This window comes from Saccopteryx leptura, chromosome 6 (assembly GCF_036850995.1).
Source record: "Saccopteryx leptura isolate mSacLep1 chromosome 6, mSacLep1_pri_phased_curated, whole genome shotgun sequence".
Lineage (NCBI taxonomy): Eukaryota > Metazoa > Chordata > Mammalia > Chiroptera > Emballonuridae > Saccopteryx > Saccopteryx leptura.
Genome location: NC_089508.1, coordinates 14,662,510 through 14,677,915, shown reverse-complemented (window position 1 = coordinate 14,677,915; position 15,406 = coordinate 14,662,510). Strand labels below are relative to the sequence as shown.

Here is a 15,406-nt window from a genome sequence, read left to right as displayed (position 1 = left end):
AGGGAGGGAGGGAGGGAGGGAGGGAGGGAGGGAGCACACAGGACAAAGTTCCAAGGAAACCAGGCATAGGCTTCCAAGAGTCCTCTCGCAGTGGGGTCGCCCGTAACAACAAGGTGGGACCACACGGGTGAAGCGAGGTTTGTCAGGGGCACATGGGAGACTCGGTATATAAGGTCATTACTGAGGGCGGTCACACAGACACCCTCTCCTATCACATACCCAAACCCCAGACTCCAAGAAGTAAAGCAGGTGTTTAGCATAAACCACATTGTTTATACCAATAGTTAGGTGAAGTGAGCCACTCTTACCATTTGAGGAAAGTTTTCGGAACCAACCAAGTTCTCAGATGCTCTCCAAGGGCCAATCTCACAAGCCAGCCTCTCTAGGAGTAACAGTCTCAGACCTGCTCTGTTAACTTTTTCTGCACAGGTATCTTCCTGTATGAATGGGGTACACTTTGAACGGAATCCTTTCCTCTATTGTATTTTCTATTTGATTATTTCTGGTTAGTAGGAATTCATTAATTTTTAAAAGTAGATTTGATACCAGCAACCTGACTAAGTTCTCTTTAAATTTTAATTCCTTATCCACAGATTCTCAAATTTTCTAAGTAATAAAATAATCATCAGTTACAAACAGTCTCATTTCCTTATTTCAATTATTTCACCAAGTTAAAAATAAAGATCTTACTGTTTGGGATTTCTAATACCAATTTTTAAAAGAAGCATCTCTGTTCTCTTTTAAATTCCCTAAAATGATAGGTATGATATTTTAAAAATTATTTTGTTAGGAAAAGAATGGACAATATTAATAGTTTCTATATCTGGGTAGTAGTTGTATGTGAGTAATTTTTATTTTTGGTTTTATGAATGCATTGCTTTAAAAATGAAAAACACTGGCCCTGGGCGGTTGGCTCAGTGGTAGAGTGTCGGCCTGGTGTGCAGGAGTCCCGGGTTTGATTCTTGGCCAGGGCACACAGGAGAGGCGCTCATCTGCTTCTCCACCCCTCCCCCTCTCCTTCCCCTCTGTCTCTCTCTTCCCCTCCCACAGCCCAGGCTCCATTGGAGCAAAGTTGGCCCGGGCGCTGGGGATGACTCTGTGGCCTCTGCCTCAGGCACTAGAATGGCTCTGGTTGCAACAGAGCGGCGCCCCAGGGTGGAGCATTGCCCCCTTGTGGGCATGCCGGGTAGATCCTGGTTGGGCGCAGGCAGGAGTCTGTCTAACTGCCTCCCTGTTTCCAACTTCAGAAAAATACAAAAAATAAAAAAATAATAAAATAAAATAAAATAAAAATGAAAAACATGCCTGACCAGGCGGTGGTGCAGTGGATAGAGCGTCGGACTGGGATGCAAAGGACCCAGGTTTGAGGCCCCGAGGTCACCAGCATGAGCGTGGGCTCATCTGGTTTGAGCAAAGCTCACCAGCTTGGACCCAAGGTTGCTGGCTCAAGCAAGGGGTTACTCGGGCTGCTGCAGCCCCACGGTCAAGGCACATATGAGAAAGCAATCAATGAACAACTAAGGTGTCGCAACGAAAAATTAATGATTGACGCTTCTCATTTCTCTCCGTTCCTGTCTGTCTGTCCCTAGCTATTCCTCTCTCTGACTCTCTCTTTGTCACTGTAAAAAAAATAAATAATAAAAATAAATAAGAAAAACACTACTATTTTTGAGATGTCTGGAAAGAGTGTTTCATCTTTTGAAATATATTTTTGATAAATATGTAAATAAAAGACCTTGGTCATTCAATAAAAATACTGTATCAGTACCTCTGTTACTTTACTTGAGTGATTCAAAGTTGGACATGAACAGTTTTGACCAGGAAGCTTAGAAAGGGGGGATAATGAATAGACTGAAACCGGAGCCATTCACACGCAGTTCTGCTCACCCCCATGCGGTCAGAGCGGGGGGGGGGGGGGGGGGGCGCCCCTACGCTCCGCCTCTGCGTGTTTCAGTCTGTTCTTAGGCAGAGAGATCTAGACAATGATGTGGTCGCTGGTGGGACGAAGTCCTTCCAAGCCTCTGTCGCAGTCACTGCTGCTGTGGAGGGGACAGAGAGAGGCCCCTGAGCAGACCCTTCAGTCAGCTACCTTCTTCCTTTCCCTGTGTTAGTTGTGGCCGGGAGCTGGAGGAACACATCCTTTATAAGGGGAGGGCTTTGTGAGAGAGGTGGCTCACGTGGCACTCGGAGGAAGAAGGAACCAGAGAGGGAAGCGTCCTAGCTGTGGGGACAGCGTCATGCACAAACGGGGCGAGCAGGGCCACGCACAGACTTGAGATAGTCTGACGCAGCGTTCCTGCTGAATTTAGTTAATTTCCTGTAGCGTAAAGAGTACCCTACGAAGATTTCCAGCGTGTCCTTTTTCTCTTAGGTGACAATGGCTTTGGAGTCATTGGTCGAGTGTGCTCCTGCCCACTGCAGCCCACGCTGCGTGTGCCTTTGGAGATTTTTCTGTGTGTACATCAGACTTGTCCCTTTCCTGCGTGCTCTTTTCTGATTATCGTCATGTTGGTCTTGCAGCTGTTAACTGTCTCCCCTTTAAAAGTGAACATGTGCTGCCTCTTGCTCATTGCCTGTTTTGTACAGAAACTTGTTTAAAATGATTCATCCTTGCTAAATATATTTAGTTGTGATTTTATTATAATATTTCTTGAGGCGTTTTGTTTATTAATTCAAAATGCAGGTCTTTATTTGAATTGTTCTTTGTTACAAGGTGTTTGATACTAGAAACATCACGGTGGGAAACATTATGCGTGTGATCCCTGAGCTGTACTGTGTATAAAGCGATGTTGGGGCGTGTGAGAAGCGTGGCCCCTTCTCTCCCTACTCAGTCAGGCAGGATGCAGGCATTTGTCTAACGAGCTCACTGGGTGATTCTGTGTTTTGAAGAAGATTTTAGTTATTTTTCACTTATAAGCAATGAATGAAAAGCCCTCTTCTCTTAAAAAGCTAAATTCTGGCAGGACTTTGAATAAGAATTTCAAACGTAAGCATGAGTTTGTATCAACCTGTGCTGCCCCCGGCAGGGCAGAGAACGTGGGGTCTGTGGCGGGTTGTCTTCCAAAGAGACCCAGAGGGTCTGGGTCACGCATGCTCTGTTTGCCTCGTGGGATGAGTGACTAGGAGTGGGAAGAAAGGCCCCAGATACCATTCTAACATCCACATTTCTCCAAGGCTGGGCCAGGGATTCCTGGCGGTCTCTAGACCCCTTTCAAGGAGTCCACAAGGTCCCAACTCTTTTCATAATACTAATGTTGATGGGATTGGTGATGATATAAATGGATTTAATTTTTTGATATTGAACAAGCAAATGCATTTATCTCTGTAATGTTCCCTTGATTTTGCTGTGAACCTAACACTGCTTTGAAAATAATAATAATAAAGTTTTTAAATTAAAGAAAAAAACCAAAACTGAAGTCCATGGATACTGAGACCAGCTCAGCAGTGGGTGTGCACGAGAGGAAGGCGCTGCAGGACTTAAGAAAAAACACACAAGACACAACATAGAGAAAAGATGGGTACAGGGGACTCCCAGCCTCTAGGACTGAGAGCCCAGATCTCTGCAGCCTCAGCGTATTTATTGGTCTCTTTGCTCATCAAGCAAATTAGCAGAGCCTGGGTTCAGGTGCAGAGAAAGGAAATTAACTAATACTTTTCAGGTGTGTAGGGAAACGGCCATAGGGATCAGTTGTTACCTTTACAATCTTATCAGTGCTTGCCGGGGCAGCGTTCTGCCCAGCTGGACTTGGCGTTCCAGAGTCCGCACCAAAGACTTGTCTCAGGACAACGGTCTAATTCCCAGCCATTTTCCTACACGTGGACGTTAAAAAAAATCTGTGAGATAAAAAGCATTGTGTGGTGCTTCTTGTAATCAGCGGAGTTCCTGAGATTGGTTGAAGTAAGTTATGATTAAGCTCTAACAAACAGAATGTGTCCTCGCAGGATGAGAACAAGTGAGCGGCTCACACATAGTGCCCTGTCGTTTGAGAGTCAGAAGAGGGCTGCGTGAAGTGAGCGCGTTAGGGCAATTTCCACAGGGATGTGGAGCCTGAGCTGACCCTCAGGTGGGCCCGAGAGCATAATACGAATGACACTAACTGCATTCGTTTGTGGTCATCAGGGAGACTCCTGATCTTGCCTCCATCCTCCCCACTTTGGTGTACCCTGTGTGTAGCCACCAGGTTACTCTTTAAAAATGTACACACACTCCTGTTACTCTCCCTCGATTTAGAAGAAACCGAGGTTTCCCCCGCGTCTGACAACGCTCCTGGCTGCCCCTGCGGTTTCCTTTTGTGCCACACTCCCTCTTCGCAGCCTCACTTTTGTGCGGTCCTTCACACATGACAAGTGTGTTCCCACCCCAGGCTCTACAGCTGCTGTTCCCTGTGCCCAGATTTCACGTCCCCAGATGTGCGTGCCCGGTGTCAGCCCCCCACGTGCCTGAGGCCTGGTCACAGGCTCCGCCCCCTGACTTCTCCCGGAGCGGCGGCCACGCCCCATCTTCGTCTTCGTGGCCTGCTCCTTCCTCTACACTGCCTTGTCCTTGCCGGACGTCATCTCCTGTCTTTGTTCATTTGTTGTCTTCCCTACCAGATGTCACCTCCTTGAGACCGGTAACTTGATCTTTTTTGTTTAGATTGTGTCCCCAGGGCCTAGAACAGAGCCTGGCACATGGCAGGCTCTTAATAAATATTTATTAAATGAAAGGATGTAAACCGGTCAGAAAGTAATTTCGTGGCAACATTAATAAAAGGTCGCTCTTCTGTCTTGATGGAGAATAGGAAATGAACAATATGTCATCAGCAGCCGAATACTACAAAGACGTTCTGAAACAGGACAGCACTCACGTGGAAGCCATCGCTTGCATAGGGAGCAACCACTTCTACTCCGACCAGCCGGAAATAGCGCTCCGGTTTTACAGGTGAGCCGGGACCTTCAGTTTGTAAAACCATTGACCTGTGGAATACTGGTGCAACAGTGTAGAGACGGGATGACAATGCAGAGAAATAATGTCCAGGCCTGTCTGTGTGAGACTAAGAATGCAAACACCCAGAAGGTTTCTGAGCAGTAGAAGTGACAGGTAATTTGGACACGCTCAGAGATTTGGCGTCTTGTAGAAACACACCTGGATAATCGTCCGAGTGTTAACACCGTGGCGTTGTATGAGCTAGCCATTTGGTCACTGACCAGGGACAGTTCCGTGGGTAGAGGAAGCACCTCTCACTGTCTGGCCTTCCTCACTTCCTCTCTATGTGATAGAAAGACTGAAGTTGAAATGGTGGTGAGATTTGCAAAGAGCATCTGGCCCCAGGATCTGAGCCTCGATATGGATGTGAACCAGCACCCCGTGTTTTGTGAAATAGTGTCGACTTCTGTCCAAGTCATTTTTCAGTCTAAATAGATTCTGTTCTCTGGTTCTCTGTTGAGCACATACTTATTTTATCCTCCAGCTGGTTTCTGGATTAATTTTTAAATTTTGATTTCCTCCTCAACCCTTAGGTAACACACAAGGAGAGAACTGGCAGGTGACAAGAGTTCTTCCCAAATACATGTTGAAACATAAAACATGATACTATAAGTGCTGTCTTGTCACGTGCAGCTGACTCTGTCCCCGGCCCCCAAAGTGGGTCATGAGTTCCTCAGGGCGGCCGGGCGGATTTCAACTGCTTATTTGAACTTTCTTGTCCTCTGTCCTTTGGGATTAATGATGTGTAGAGGCAAAGGGGCTTCCTGAGCTGTAGCACGAACGCTAAGTGGGTGACACGGACCCACAGATGGGCTTGGTCCTCAGTGGCTGCCCACAGGGGTCAGTGGATGCAGTTAAACCACATTATACTTAGAACCAAAAACAGGATCCAACTCAGCAGAAAAGTTGGAGGTAAATACTAAACACGGTCCTCAGATTAGTTCAGGTCTTAAGGAGTTTACTTATGGGCACAAAAGCTTTATGAAGCAAAAATGTGTGGGTTTTGCTTTAGGTGACTATTTATTCTGATTTTCTAACACAGCTTTTGGTGAAGAAAATCTCCCATAAGTTGTTTCTGACCTTCCCTTGGACGTATTTCCCATAACTAGCACTATTAAAATAGACATACTCTTGTATTTTGCCTTAACATTTTTTTTTCATTGGCTGCAATACTTTATATTTGGTTGAGTGTTAAAATGATAAAATACTGCCTGACCAGGCGATGGTGTAGTGGATAGAGCATCAGACTAGGATGTGGAGGCCCCGGATTTGAGACCCCAACGTCACCAGCTTAAGCGCAGGCTCATCTGGTTTGAGCAAAGCTCACCAGCTTGGACCCAGGGTCGCTGGCTTGAGCAAGGGGTCACTTGTTCTGCTGAAGGCCCACAGTCAAGGCACATATGAGAAAGCAATCAATGAACAACTAAGGTGTTGCAACGAAAAACTGATGATTGATGCTTCTCATCTCTCTCCGTTCCTGTCTGTCTGTCCCTATCTATCTCTCTCTGACTCTCTCTCTGTCTCTGTAAAAAATAAAAAAAATAAAAAAAATTATAAAATACCATAAATTCTTTTCTAAATTCATAAAAAATATGTGTCTAAATATTTACAAAGTTGGTCTGACACCGGAATCTGCATGCTCTTTCCACAAGGCGACTCCTGCAGATGGGGGTCTACAACTGCCAGCTCTTCAACAACCTGGGGCTGTGCTGCTTCTACGCGCAGCAGTACGACCTGACCCTGACCTCATTTGAGCGCGCCCTTTCCCTGGCCGAGAACGAGGAGGAGGCCGCCGACATCTGGTACAACGTGGGACACCTGGCTGTGGTATGTCGTCCTCCAGTGTGGTTTCTGTCATGGAAAAGGTAGCACAGGTTAGTGGGAAGACATTTGCGAGTACTGTAAATCCAGCTTTGGTAGCAGCCTTCTGTAGCAGTTTAGAGATTTCTAAGAGTCACCCTAGCTCATGTTATATTCCCAGGTTATATATCCTCTGGCATACAACTCACACGTGACTCCTGTGACTGGCGTTTGTTGCTTTTTCTCCGGTCGCAGAGGAGACTTGTAGGAAGACAGATGGGAGGAGACAGCGGGGGAAGCGGGGGCTGTGTGTGTGGAGACATGCCTTGCTTTGCAGGGAATAGGCGATATGAGCTTGGCCCACCAGTGCTTCCGGCTGGCCCTGGTCCACAACAACCACCACGCCGAGGCCTACAACAACCTGGCCGTGCTGGAGATGCGCAAGGGCCACGTCGAGCAGGTCGGTGAGCGCGTCACAGCGGACGGCCTGCTTCCTTCCGAGGAGAGCTGTCCTGTGTGGCACCTTTGCATGCTATGGCTTAACGTGAGCTCCAGAGCCTGGCCGGCCTGGGGTGAGTCCCAGCCCCGTCACACATTAGTGATGTGACCTTGCACAGGTTACTTAACCTGTATCCTGGTGGCGCACTGGATTTTATGAGGACAAATCTGCATCTCCCCATCCTCAACATCTCGGAGAGATGTTGCTCCATTCACAACCTAGTGTCCGCCATCTGGCCACTCCAGCCCGATCCTAGGAGCCACCCTGGAAACCTTTTTCCCTCCCACCGTTTCTCCTGCCACCCCCGTCCCTGTCACCGGGAAGCCCTTGACAAGTCTGCCTCCACGCCATGTCCTGAACCCGCCACTTCCTGCCCTGCACCACCTTTCTCCGAACTGCGCTCACCTCTTGCCTGGACGGCCACAAGCCTCCTAGCTGGCCTTGTATTTGCACTGACAGCAGCAAGTCAGTGTGCCTATAACACCCCCGCGCCCCGCAGAACAGCTGCACGGATTTAAAAATACATCTATTTTATCACTACTCTGCTCAGCATCCTCCAAAAGCTTTCTCTTCTCACTTGAAGTAGAATCTCAACCTCAGACCGTGGCTCACAAGGGCCCCTGTAATGTGGCCTCTGGGTCCCTGCCACAGTACTCTTCTGCCACTTCCTGGTCCCCCGTTATCCATGGTTTCACCATCCTCGGTTTCAGTTACTCTTAAAATATGAACTGGAAAATTCCAGAAATAAATAATTCATGAGGTTACATAGTGCGCCATCCCGAATAGCATGATGAAATCCGTGCCGTCCCACTCCATCCCGCCAGTGACGTGAATCGTGCCGCAGTCCGGCATCCGCCCTGCCCGCTACTCACTCACAGCTGTCTCGGTCATCAGATGGCTCACCAAAGAGAGAGGCCGCATTTATATAATCTCTATTATAGTATATTGTCATAACTGTTCTATTTTACTATTATTGTTAATGTCTTAGGGTACCTAATTATAAATTACACTTTATCATAGGTATGTATGTATAGGAAAAAACAATATATAGGGCTGGGGGGATCTTGGAGCACATCCCCTGTGGATGGGGAGGACTTTAGACTGACTCCGGACACGTTAGCTGCCTTGCTGTTCTACAAATCTGCAGTGACCGTCCTGACTCTAGGGCCTTTGGAAAGTTCTTTCAGGTCCTGCAATGACATTTCTTTCTGTCATTGAGATCTTCACTTAATGGCCACCTGCTTAGGAAGGCCGTCACAGATGTCAGTGGAAAGGAGCCCTCAGGCACTGTGACATCTACTGTTATTCTCTTCACAGTGCTTTTTATTTAATCAGATATCTTCACGTTTATATGCAGAATGTCAGGTGGGTAAAAGTAGGCACCTTCTCTGTCTTGTACCTGCTATACTTTCAGCGTCAAAGCCAGTGCCCGGCCGACGCTCAGCCTCTGTTTGTGGAGTGGAGGGACGCTGTCTGACACAGGGCAGTAACAGTGCCCGGACGGGTTTTGTGAGGGTTTGCAGATCACACATGTGGAGTGCTCGGCATAGCAGAAGCATGCTCTGAGCACATGGTGGCTGCTCAGTAAATTCCAGCAAAATTTCAAATGCTAAATACACAGTACTAGTGGTGATCAGGGTAGAGAGTATGACATCCCAAACTTGAGAGATGAAGAAACAGAGACCCAAGGTGGGAACTCCCCGAGGTCGCAGACCTAGTGAGCAGCACGCCCCCTGGACCTCTAAGCACAGTGATAAACTTTGAACGAAACAAGGAAAGAAACATTGCATGTTGCCTCTCTTTCATAAAGTCCCCCCCGAGTAAATAAGATGGATTTGTATTTTGCAGACAAAAATTACTCTAAAGTGAGAGCTTGTTCAGTCTTGGAACTGTCCCTTTGTCCCTATGAAGCAGGCGCTTTTGGTGGTCTCTGTCCCCGCGTTGGTGATTTCCTCCTCCCCTCAACTGTCAGAGCTTCTCCAGTGCTCAGCTGACTTGAAACGTTTGGTGAGAGGTTTCGGGATTCCGACCCCATTTTATTATTCTACCTCAATTTTAAAAAGAAAATAATTAATCAGAAAACATAAAAAATTAATGTGCCCCATTCCGTAAGAAATTTCATTTTATTTTTTTTTATACAGGAATTTGTCCTCAGGGTCACGGATAGAACTTTTGGGTTTAGCTACAAGCTGGAGGGGGTTCAGCAGCTTGAATGCTGAGTGGTGGTCTTCAAGCTGGATGTACGAGCGTCTCACGTTTACCCGTGGTTCCTGCAGCGTATGGTCCTCCGAGCTTGCAGGGGATAAACAAATCGATGTGGGTTTTGTTCCTCGTATACTTTAGAGACTGGGAAGCTTGTCATTTTCAGTCGCATTCAGTTGTCGTTTTCAGGTCAGCAGTATAATAAATGCTGGCTCACTGTCATCCAGTATTGAACTTGGGCTTTGAAATTTACCGTGGTTTCTGGTGGTTTGTGCTGTCCCTGGAAGCCCACTAAATCAGTCAACAGCAACAAAAACTAGAAGAACCAGACTTTTTTTTTTTTTTAGCATTGAGAGAGTATATTTTGAGTTGTCATATTGAAATACAACTTTACAGGAGTCAGTGGTTGTCAAATAACTAAATTTACTCTAAGTTTTCAATTCTCTTATTTTCTCCATATTTTGAAACATTTTCTTATTAATCTAGTTTTGGCAAGCTGTAAGTATGATCATTAGTTATATGTCAGTAAATTGTATTTCATGACGAATGTCATCTTTATCACAGGATCATGTTTATTAAGGTCCTGTCCTGGGTAAAGGGTTCTTTTACAAAAAAACAAATCGCAAACCTGGCACTGATATACGCTCACGGACCCTGGTTTTCTCTTTCTCCATACAGGCCAGAGCGCTGTTACAGACCGCGTCGTCTTTAGCACCCCACATGTATGAGCCGCATTTCAATTTCGCGACAATCTCTGAGCAGGTATTCTCTTTCTTTAGTAATTGACCGCCTGATCTGTTTCTTTTTTTCTCCTCGCTTTTACAAAGAAGCAGAGATCGATAAGGAAGTTCTAACCGTACTTCCTGAAAGAAATGATTTTTCAAGCAATTATTATGTACACCTATGTCTCCCCCTTAAGGGATAATTTAATAAACTTTGAAGAACTTTATCACTGAATATTGACCATTATTGATTACAGAAGAATTATTTTATGTTTTAAAATATGACATTTAGTCATTAAAAATCAAATATAATTGTTAAGTAAGTCCTGGTCTGGGAAGGAGTTAGTAGTTGGCTTTTGGAGCAGGGGAACCCTGTGTGTTATTTGTAGACCCTCCAGCCACCGGGTCTCCGGCAGGACTGCTGTAGAACGAGGGGTATTAGTGAAAGCTGTCTTAGCGATGGACAATATGGGGAAATGCAACGATGAATGCCATTTCAAGTCAATCAGTATCCAAGAGCCAAGAGGAATCCTGCACCATTTTTAATAACAATAAGAAAACAAAAGACATCTAATAACTAACTTTTGCTTGGAAACCTCCCTGTAACATGGAAGGAGAGTTTTGAAGATAAGGAAATGGCTAAACACATTTGCTGATGTGGCAACTCTTTTTTTCTTTTCTTTTTTTGTATTTTTCTGAAGTGAGAAGCAGGGAGGCAGACAGACTCCCGCATGCGCCTGACCAGGATCCACTCGGCATGCCCACCAGGGGGCGATGCTCGGCCCCTCTGGGGCATTGCTTGGCTGCAACTGGAGCCATTCTAGCGCCTGAGGCAGAGGCCACAGAGCCATCCTCAGTGCCCGGGCAAATTTTGCTCCAGTGGAGCCTTGGCTGCGGGAGGGGAAGAGAGAGACAGAAAGGAAGGAGAGGGGGAGGGGTGGAGAAGCAGATTGGGCGCTTCTCCTGTGTGCCCTGGCTGGGAATAGAACCCGGGACATCTACATGCCGGGCAGATGCTCTACCACTGAGCCAACCACCAGGGCCACAACTCTTTCTTTATGGACCTAAGACATTGTAAAAATATGTCATTTTGCATAGCTTGGACATAGAGCCGTCCACCCTCTCCTTTCTGTTTTGAAACTAAGCTGTCATTCATAAGTTGTCATTTTGAGGGTTTGTTCAGTGCTAGCCACTGTTCCAGGTGCTCTACAAGCCTTTGCTCATTCTGCCAACAACCTTGCAATGTAGGTTTCCCTTACCTTCCTTACACATTTATTCATATAAAATTTTTTATAATTGAGCTGCTGCTGTGTACCAGGCACCGTTGTAGGCAGAGATGTTAGCAATGAATAAAACAAACAAAAACCTCTAGCTCATCCAGCTTATATTCTAATGGAACCCAAGGTGTGAAAAGCTTAAAAGACTTGTCTAGAGTCACAGGTGCAGATTCACAGCTGATGATGCCCCGTGTCTCCCACTGCATTGTGCTGCCTCGGTGCGAAACCGCAAAGAAGACTTGATTACTTTCTTTCAGGAACATTATCACACTTTAGTGATATACAACTTAAAGTAAAAGGCTATTCTCCCGTTAGAGAAAATAGTATGCTGAAAAGAAATGTTTTTTAAAAAAGGAAACTTAAGGCCCTGGCCGGTTGGCTCAGTGATAGAGTGTCGGCCTGGTGTGCAGGAGTCCTGGGTTCGATTCCCGGCCAGGGCACACAGGAGAGGTGCCCGTCTGCTTCTCCACCCCTCCCCCTCTCCTTCCTCTCTGTCTCTCTCTTCCCCTCCCACAGCCAAGGCTCCATTGGAGCAAAGTTTGCCCAGGCACTGAGGATGGCTCCATGGCCTCTGCCTCAGGCGCTAGAATGGCTCTGGTTGCAACATAACGACGCCCCAGATGGACAGAGCATCGGCCCCTGGTGGGCATGCTGGGTGGATCCCAGTCGGGCACATGCGGGAGTCTGTCTGGCTGCCTCCCCGTTTCCAACTTCAGAAAAATACAAAAAAAAAAAAAAGGAAAATTAACTTGTTTTTACTATATACACATGTTATTTGTGTGTGTGCACACACTAAAAAGCTCTCTCTGTTCAGAAATGTACACGTGACTCCAGATGTATTCAGATGGAGTCAGACAGTGTGTGTGTTTTCTATGGGACTGGACTTTCACACAAGGTTTATTGAAATCAGAGCACCCTTTATAAACTTTTAAAACCAGATATTTTTTCCAACGTTAATGTGCTAGCACCATTTAAAACCTCCCAGAGCGTGGGATTTTATCTTAACTACAATAGCTCCTGCTTGAATTTTCTGTCTGAAACACAATACCCTAATCAAAACATATCCTTGTGGCACGTTACAAAAAGTTGTCCTAAGGTTTTTCTAAACTACATTGAGCTGGCTCTTTTAGCATACAAATATAATTTTATTTTTATAATACTATCAGTGACAGAAACAAAACACAGGTTGAGACGTTTATAACTAGACAGCAGTCGTGGAGCAGAACTTCTTTATATAATTGGTTATTTTATCTTTTTTATATATTTGTCAAGGTTGAATTGTTAACTGGGTGAATGAATTCTAAACCCCAAGTAGCATACTTAAGCAATTTACCCTTCAGAGCCCTTTGTGCGCCGTATGCAGATAGTGTGTTGTCGTGTGTTGACTTCCTTGCTCGTTTTCTTGGGTCTAATTCCGGTTCCTCTTACAGATTGGAGATCTCCAGAGGAGCTACGCGGCGGCGCAGAAGGCGGAAGCAGCGTTTCCCGAGCATGTGGACACCCAGCACCTAATTAAACAGCTAAAGCAGCACTTCGCTGTGCTCTGATGGTTCTTACGTCACAAAGATCCTCTGATGGGCATCATACAAGGGAAAAAGTACAGCCTTTCTATAGATGTAATGAACCTGTGCTCGATGTTAGTGACGATGACATACGGGAGTTTGAACAAGAATGTGAATTAAAACGTTTATATAACGTTATAATATTATAAAAGGTAGAATTTCAGCATTTGTAAGTAGATCATGAAGTCGTCTCCTACATTATTGAGATGTTTTTAAACATTTTCATGAATTTTCTCCAATTTTTATAACTGCACATTTTTAATGTTCTTAAGATTGCCATTAGCTATCATGTAGCTTAAGAGGTCTGAAATTTGCCTTTTAAATTGCACTTTTATAGCTAAAAGTGTGTAATGTTTTCTAATTAGAGACATTTTGTTTAAAGCTAAAAATTGTACTTAAACTATTTATCAAATGCTTTGTGAAAGACTCTTCATTTTCTTATATATTATGCTTTAAAATAAATCAGGGTGTAAAACACCATCATTCTGTTATTTTTCAAGAGTTTTTATTTCAGGTATTGCAAATAAAACAAGTATTTCTCAGAAGTCCAGTAATCTTAGAAATTGAGTCATTATTTTAATTTTATTTGGGATGACACACCGCCACGTTGATTTTTCCTAAGAAGCACTTCAGGGCTGTCAACACTGTTAACATAAGAAGGTCAGGATCAGGCCCTGGCCGATTGGCTCAGTGGTAGAGCGTCAGCCTGGCGTGCAGGAGTCCTGGGTTCGATTCCCGGCCAGGGCACACAGGAGAAGAGCCCATCTGCTTCTCCCCCCTCCCCCCTCTTCTTTCTCTCTGTCTCTCTCTTCCCCTCCCGCAGCCAAGGCTCCATTGGAGCAAAGTTGGCCCGGGCACTGAGGATGGCTCCATGGCCTCTGCTTCAGGTGCTAGAATGGCTCTGGTTGCAACAGAGTGATGCCCCAGATGGGCAGAGCATCACCCCCTGGTGGGCATGCCGGGTGGAACCCGGTCGGGCGCATGAAGGAGTCTGTCTGACTGCCTCCCCGTTTCCAGCTTCAGAAAAAAATACAAAAAAAAAAAAAAGAAGGTCAGGATCAGACATGGAGTCACAGGCCAGGAGCCCTCCTGCGCTCAGCCCCCCGAGAAGGCAAGAAGGCGGGGCTAGATCCCAATTCCATGCATTGTAAATCTCCTAAGGGCCCGGAACCATCTCTGTATGGGAGGGGCTCTCCTTAAAGAGTGCATACAAGGAAACGTGTTAAAGAGACAGGGCCCCTCAAATCCGAAATTTGGACTTTGGGATCTGTCCGTGTGATTTTTCATCTTTAACTCACGAAAACTATTTTTTACAGATGCCTGGTTCTGTTCAGATTTGTATTAACAGTACCACATAGCTGACAGAACAAAAGGATGTGAATTCGAGGCATTACAGATTGTTAGGGCTGGAAGTCACTCCCGAGACGATGTAGAGAATCCTCGTGGCGCGGATGACAGCAGCGGGACCCAGGGTCGCCCAGTGGCTGGGAGGCACAGTCACGACTGATTTCACAACTTAATCCTGAGCTGTAGGCTTTAACCTGCCTAGTTCTCAGGGTATGCGAGTGCTTGTTTAGCTCATGAGAACTGCCTCAAGCACCATCAAATTCCTGATACTGTATTTAATATTTAGATTGATATTTTATAATGTGAGTCATTTTCTTAATTTAAAATAAGAGCTAATAACAGTGGCTAGCACTTACTGAGGATGTTGTATGTATCCAACACTGTTCTGAGCACTTGATGAGGATTATTCGTCTAATTCCCACTGCAGCCCCATGAGATGCTGTTACTCCCATTTGATTTATGAGAAAAATGAGGCACAGAGTAAGTCACTTGCCCAGCGTTATAAGAGGCAGAGCTGAGGTCCTAGCCCAGGGGTCCCCAAACTTTATACACAGGGGGCCAGTTCACTTTCACTGTCTCTCAGACCGTTGGAGGGCCGGACTATTAAAAAAACTATGAACAAATCCCTATGCACACTGCACATATCTTATTTTAAAGTAAAAAAACAAAATGGGAACAAATACAATATTTAAAATAAAGAACAAGTAAATTTAAATCAACAAACTGACCAGTATTTCAATGGGAACTATGCTCCTCTCACTGACTGCCAATGAAAGAGGTGCCCCTTCTGGAAGTGTGGCGAGGGCCGGATAAATGGCCTCAGGGGGCCGTAGTTTGGGGACCCCTGTCCTAGCCAGTTGGCTCAGTGGTAGAGCATCAGCCCGGCATGAGGAAGTCCCATGTTCGATTCCTGGTCAGTGCTCACAGAGAAGTGACCGCCTGCTTCTCCACCTCTCCCCCTGCTCTCTCTCTCTCTCTCCTCTCTCTCTCCCCCCTTTCCTGCAGCTATGGCTCAAATAGTTTGAGCAAGT

At 45.8% G+C, this 15,406-nt stretch overlaps 1 protein-coding gene across 5 annotated transcripts in view; it reads left to right on the top strand.

Moving 5' to 3' along the window:
* The window catches only part of TTC8 (tetratricopeptide repeat domain 8), a 44,788-nt gene extending 31,741 nt beyond the window's left edge, over positions 1 to 13,047 (top strand). For all 5 annotated transcript variants that reach the window (XM_066342566.1, XM_066342568.1, XM_066342565.1 and 2 more), the window contains 5 exons: positions 4,782 to 4,921; positions 6,619 to 6,793; positions 7,104 to 7,226; positions 10,146 to 10,229; positions 12,897 to 13,047. In XM_066342566.1, the coding sequence (XP_066198663.1) occupies positions 4,782 to 4,921; positions 6,619 to 6,793; positions 7,104 to 7,226; positions 10,146 to 10,229; positions 12,897 to 13,013 (639 nt within the window). In that variant the 3' untranslated portion in view covers positions 13,014 to 13,047. The remainder of the gene's footprint in view (positions 1 to 4,781; positions 4,922 to 6,618; positions 6,794 to 7,103; positions 7,227 to 10,145; positions 10,230 to 12,896) is intronic.
* The last annotated feature ends 2,359 nt before the right edge of the window (positions 13,048 to 15,406 follow it).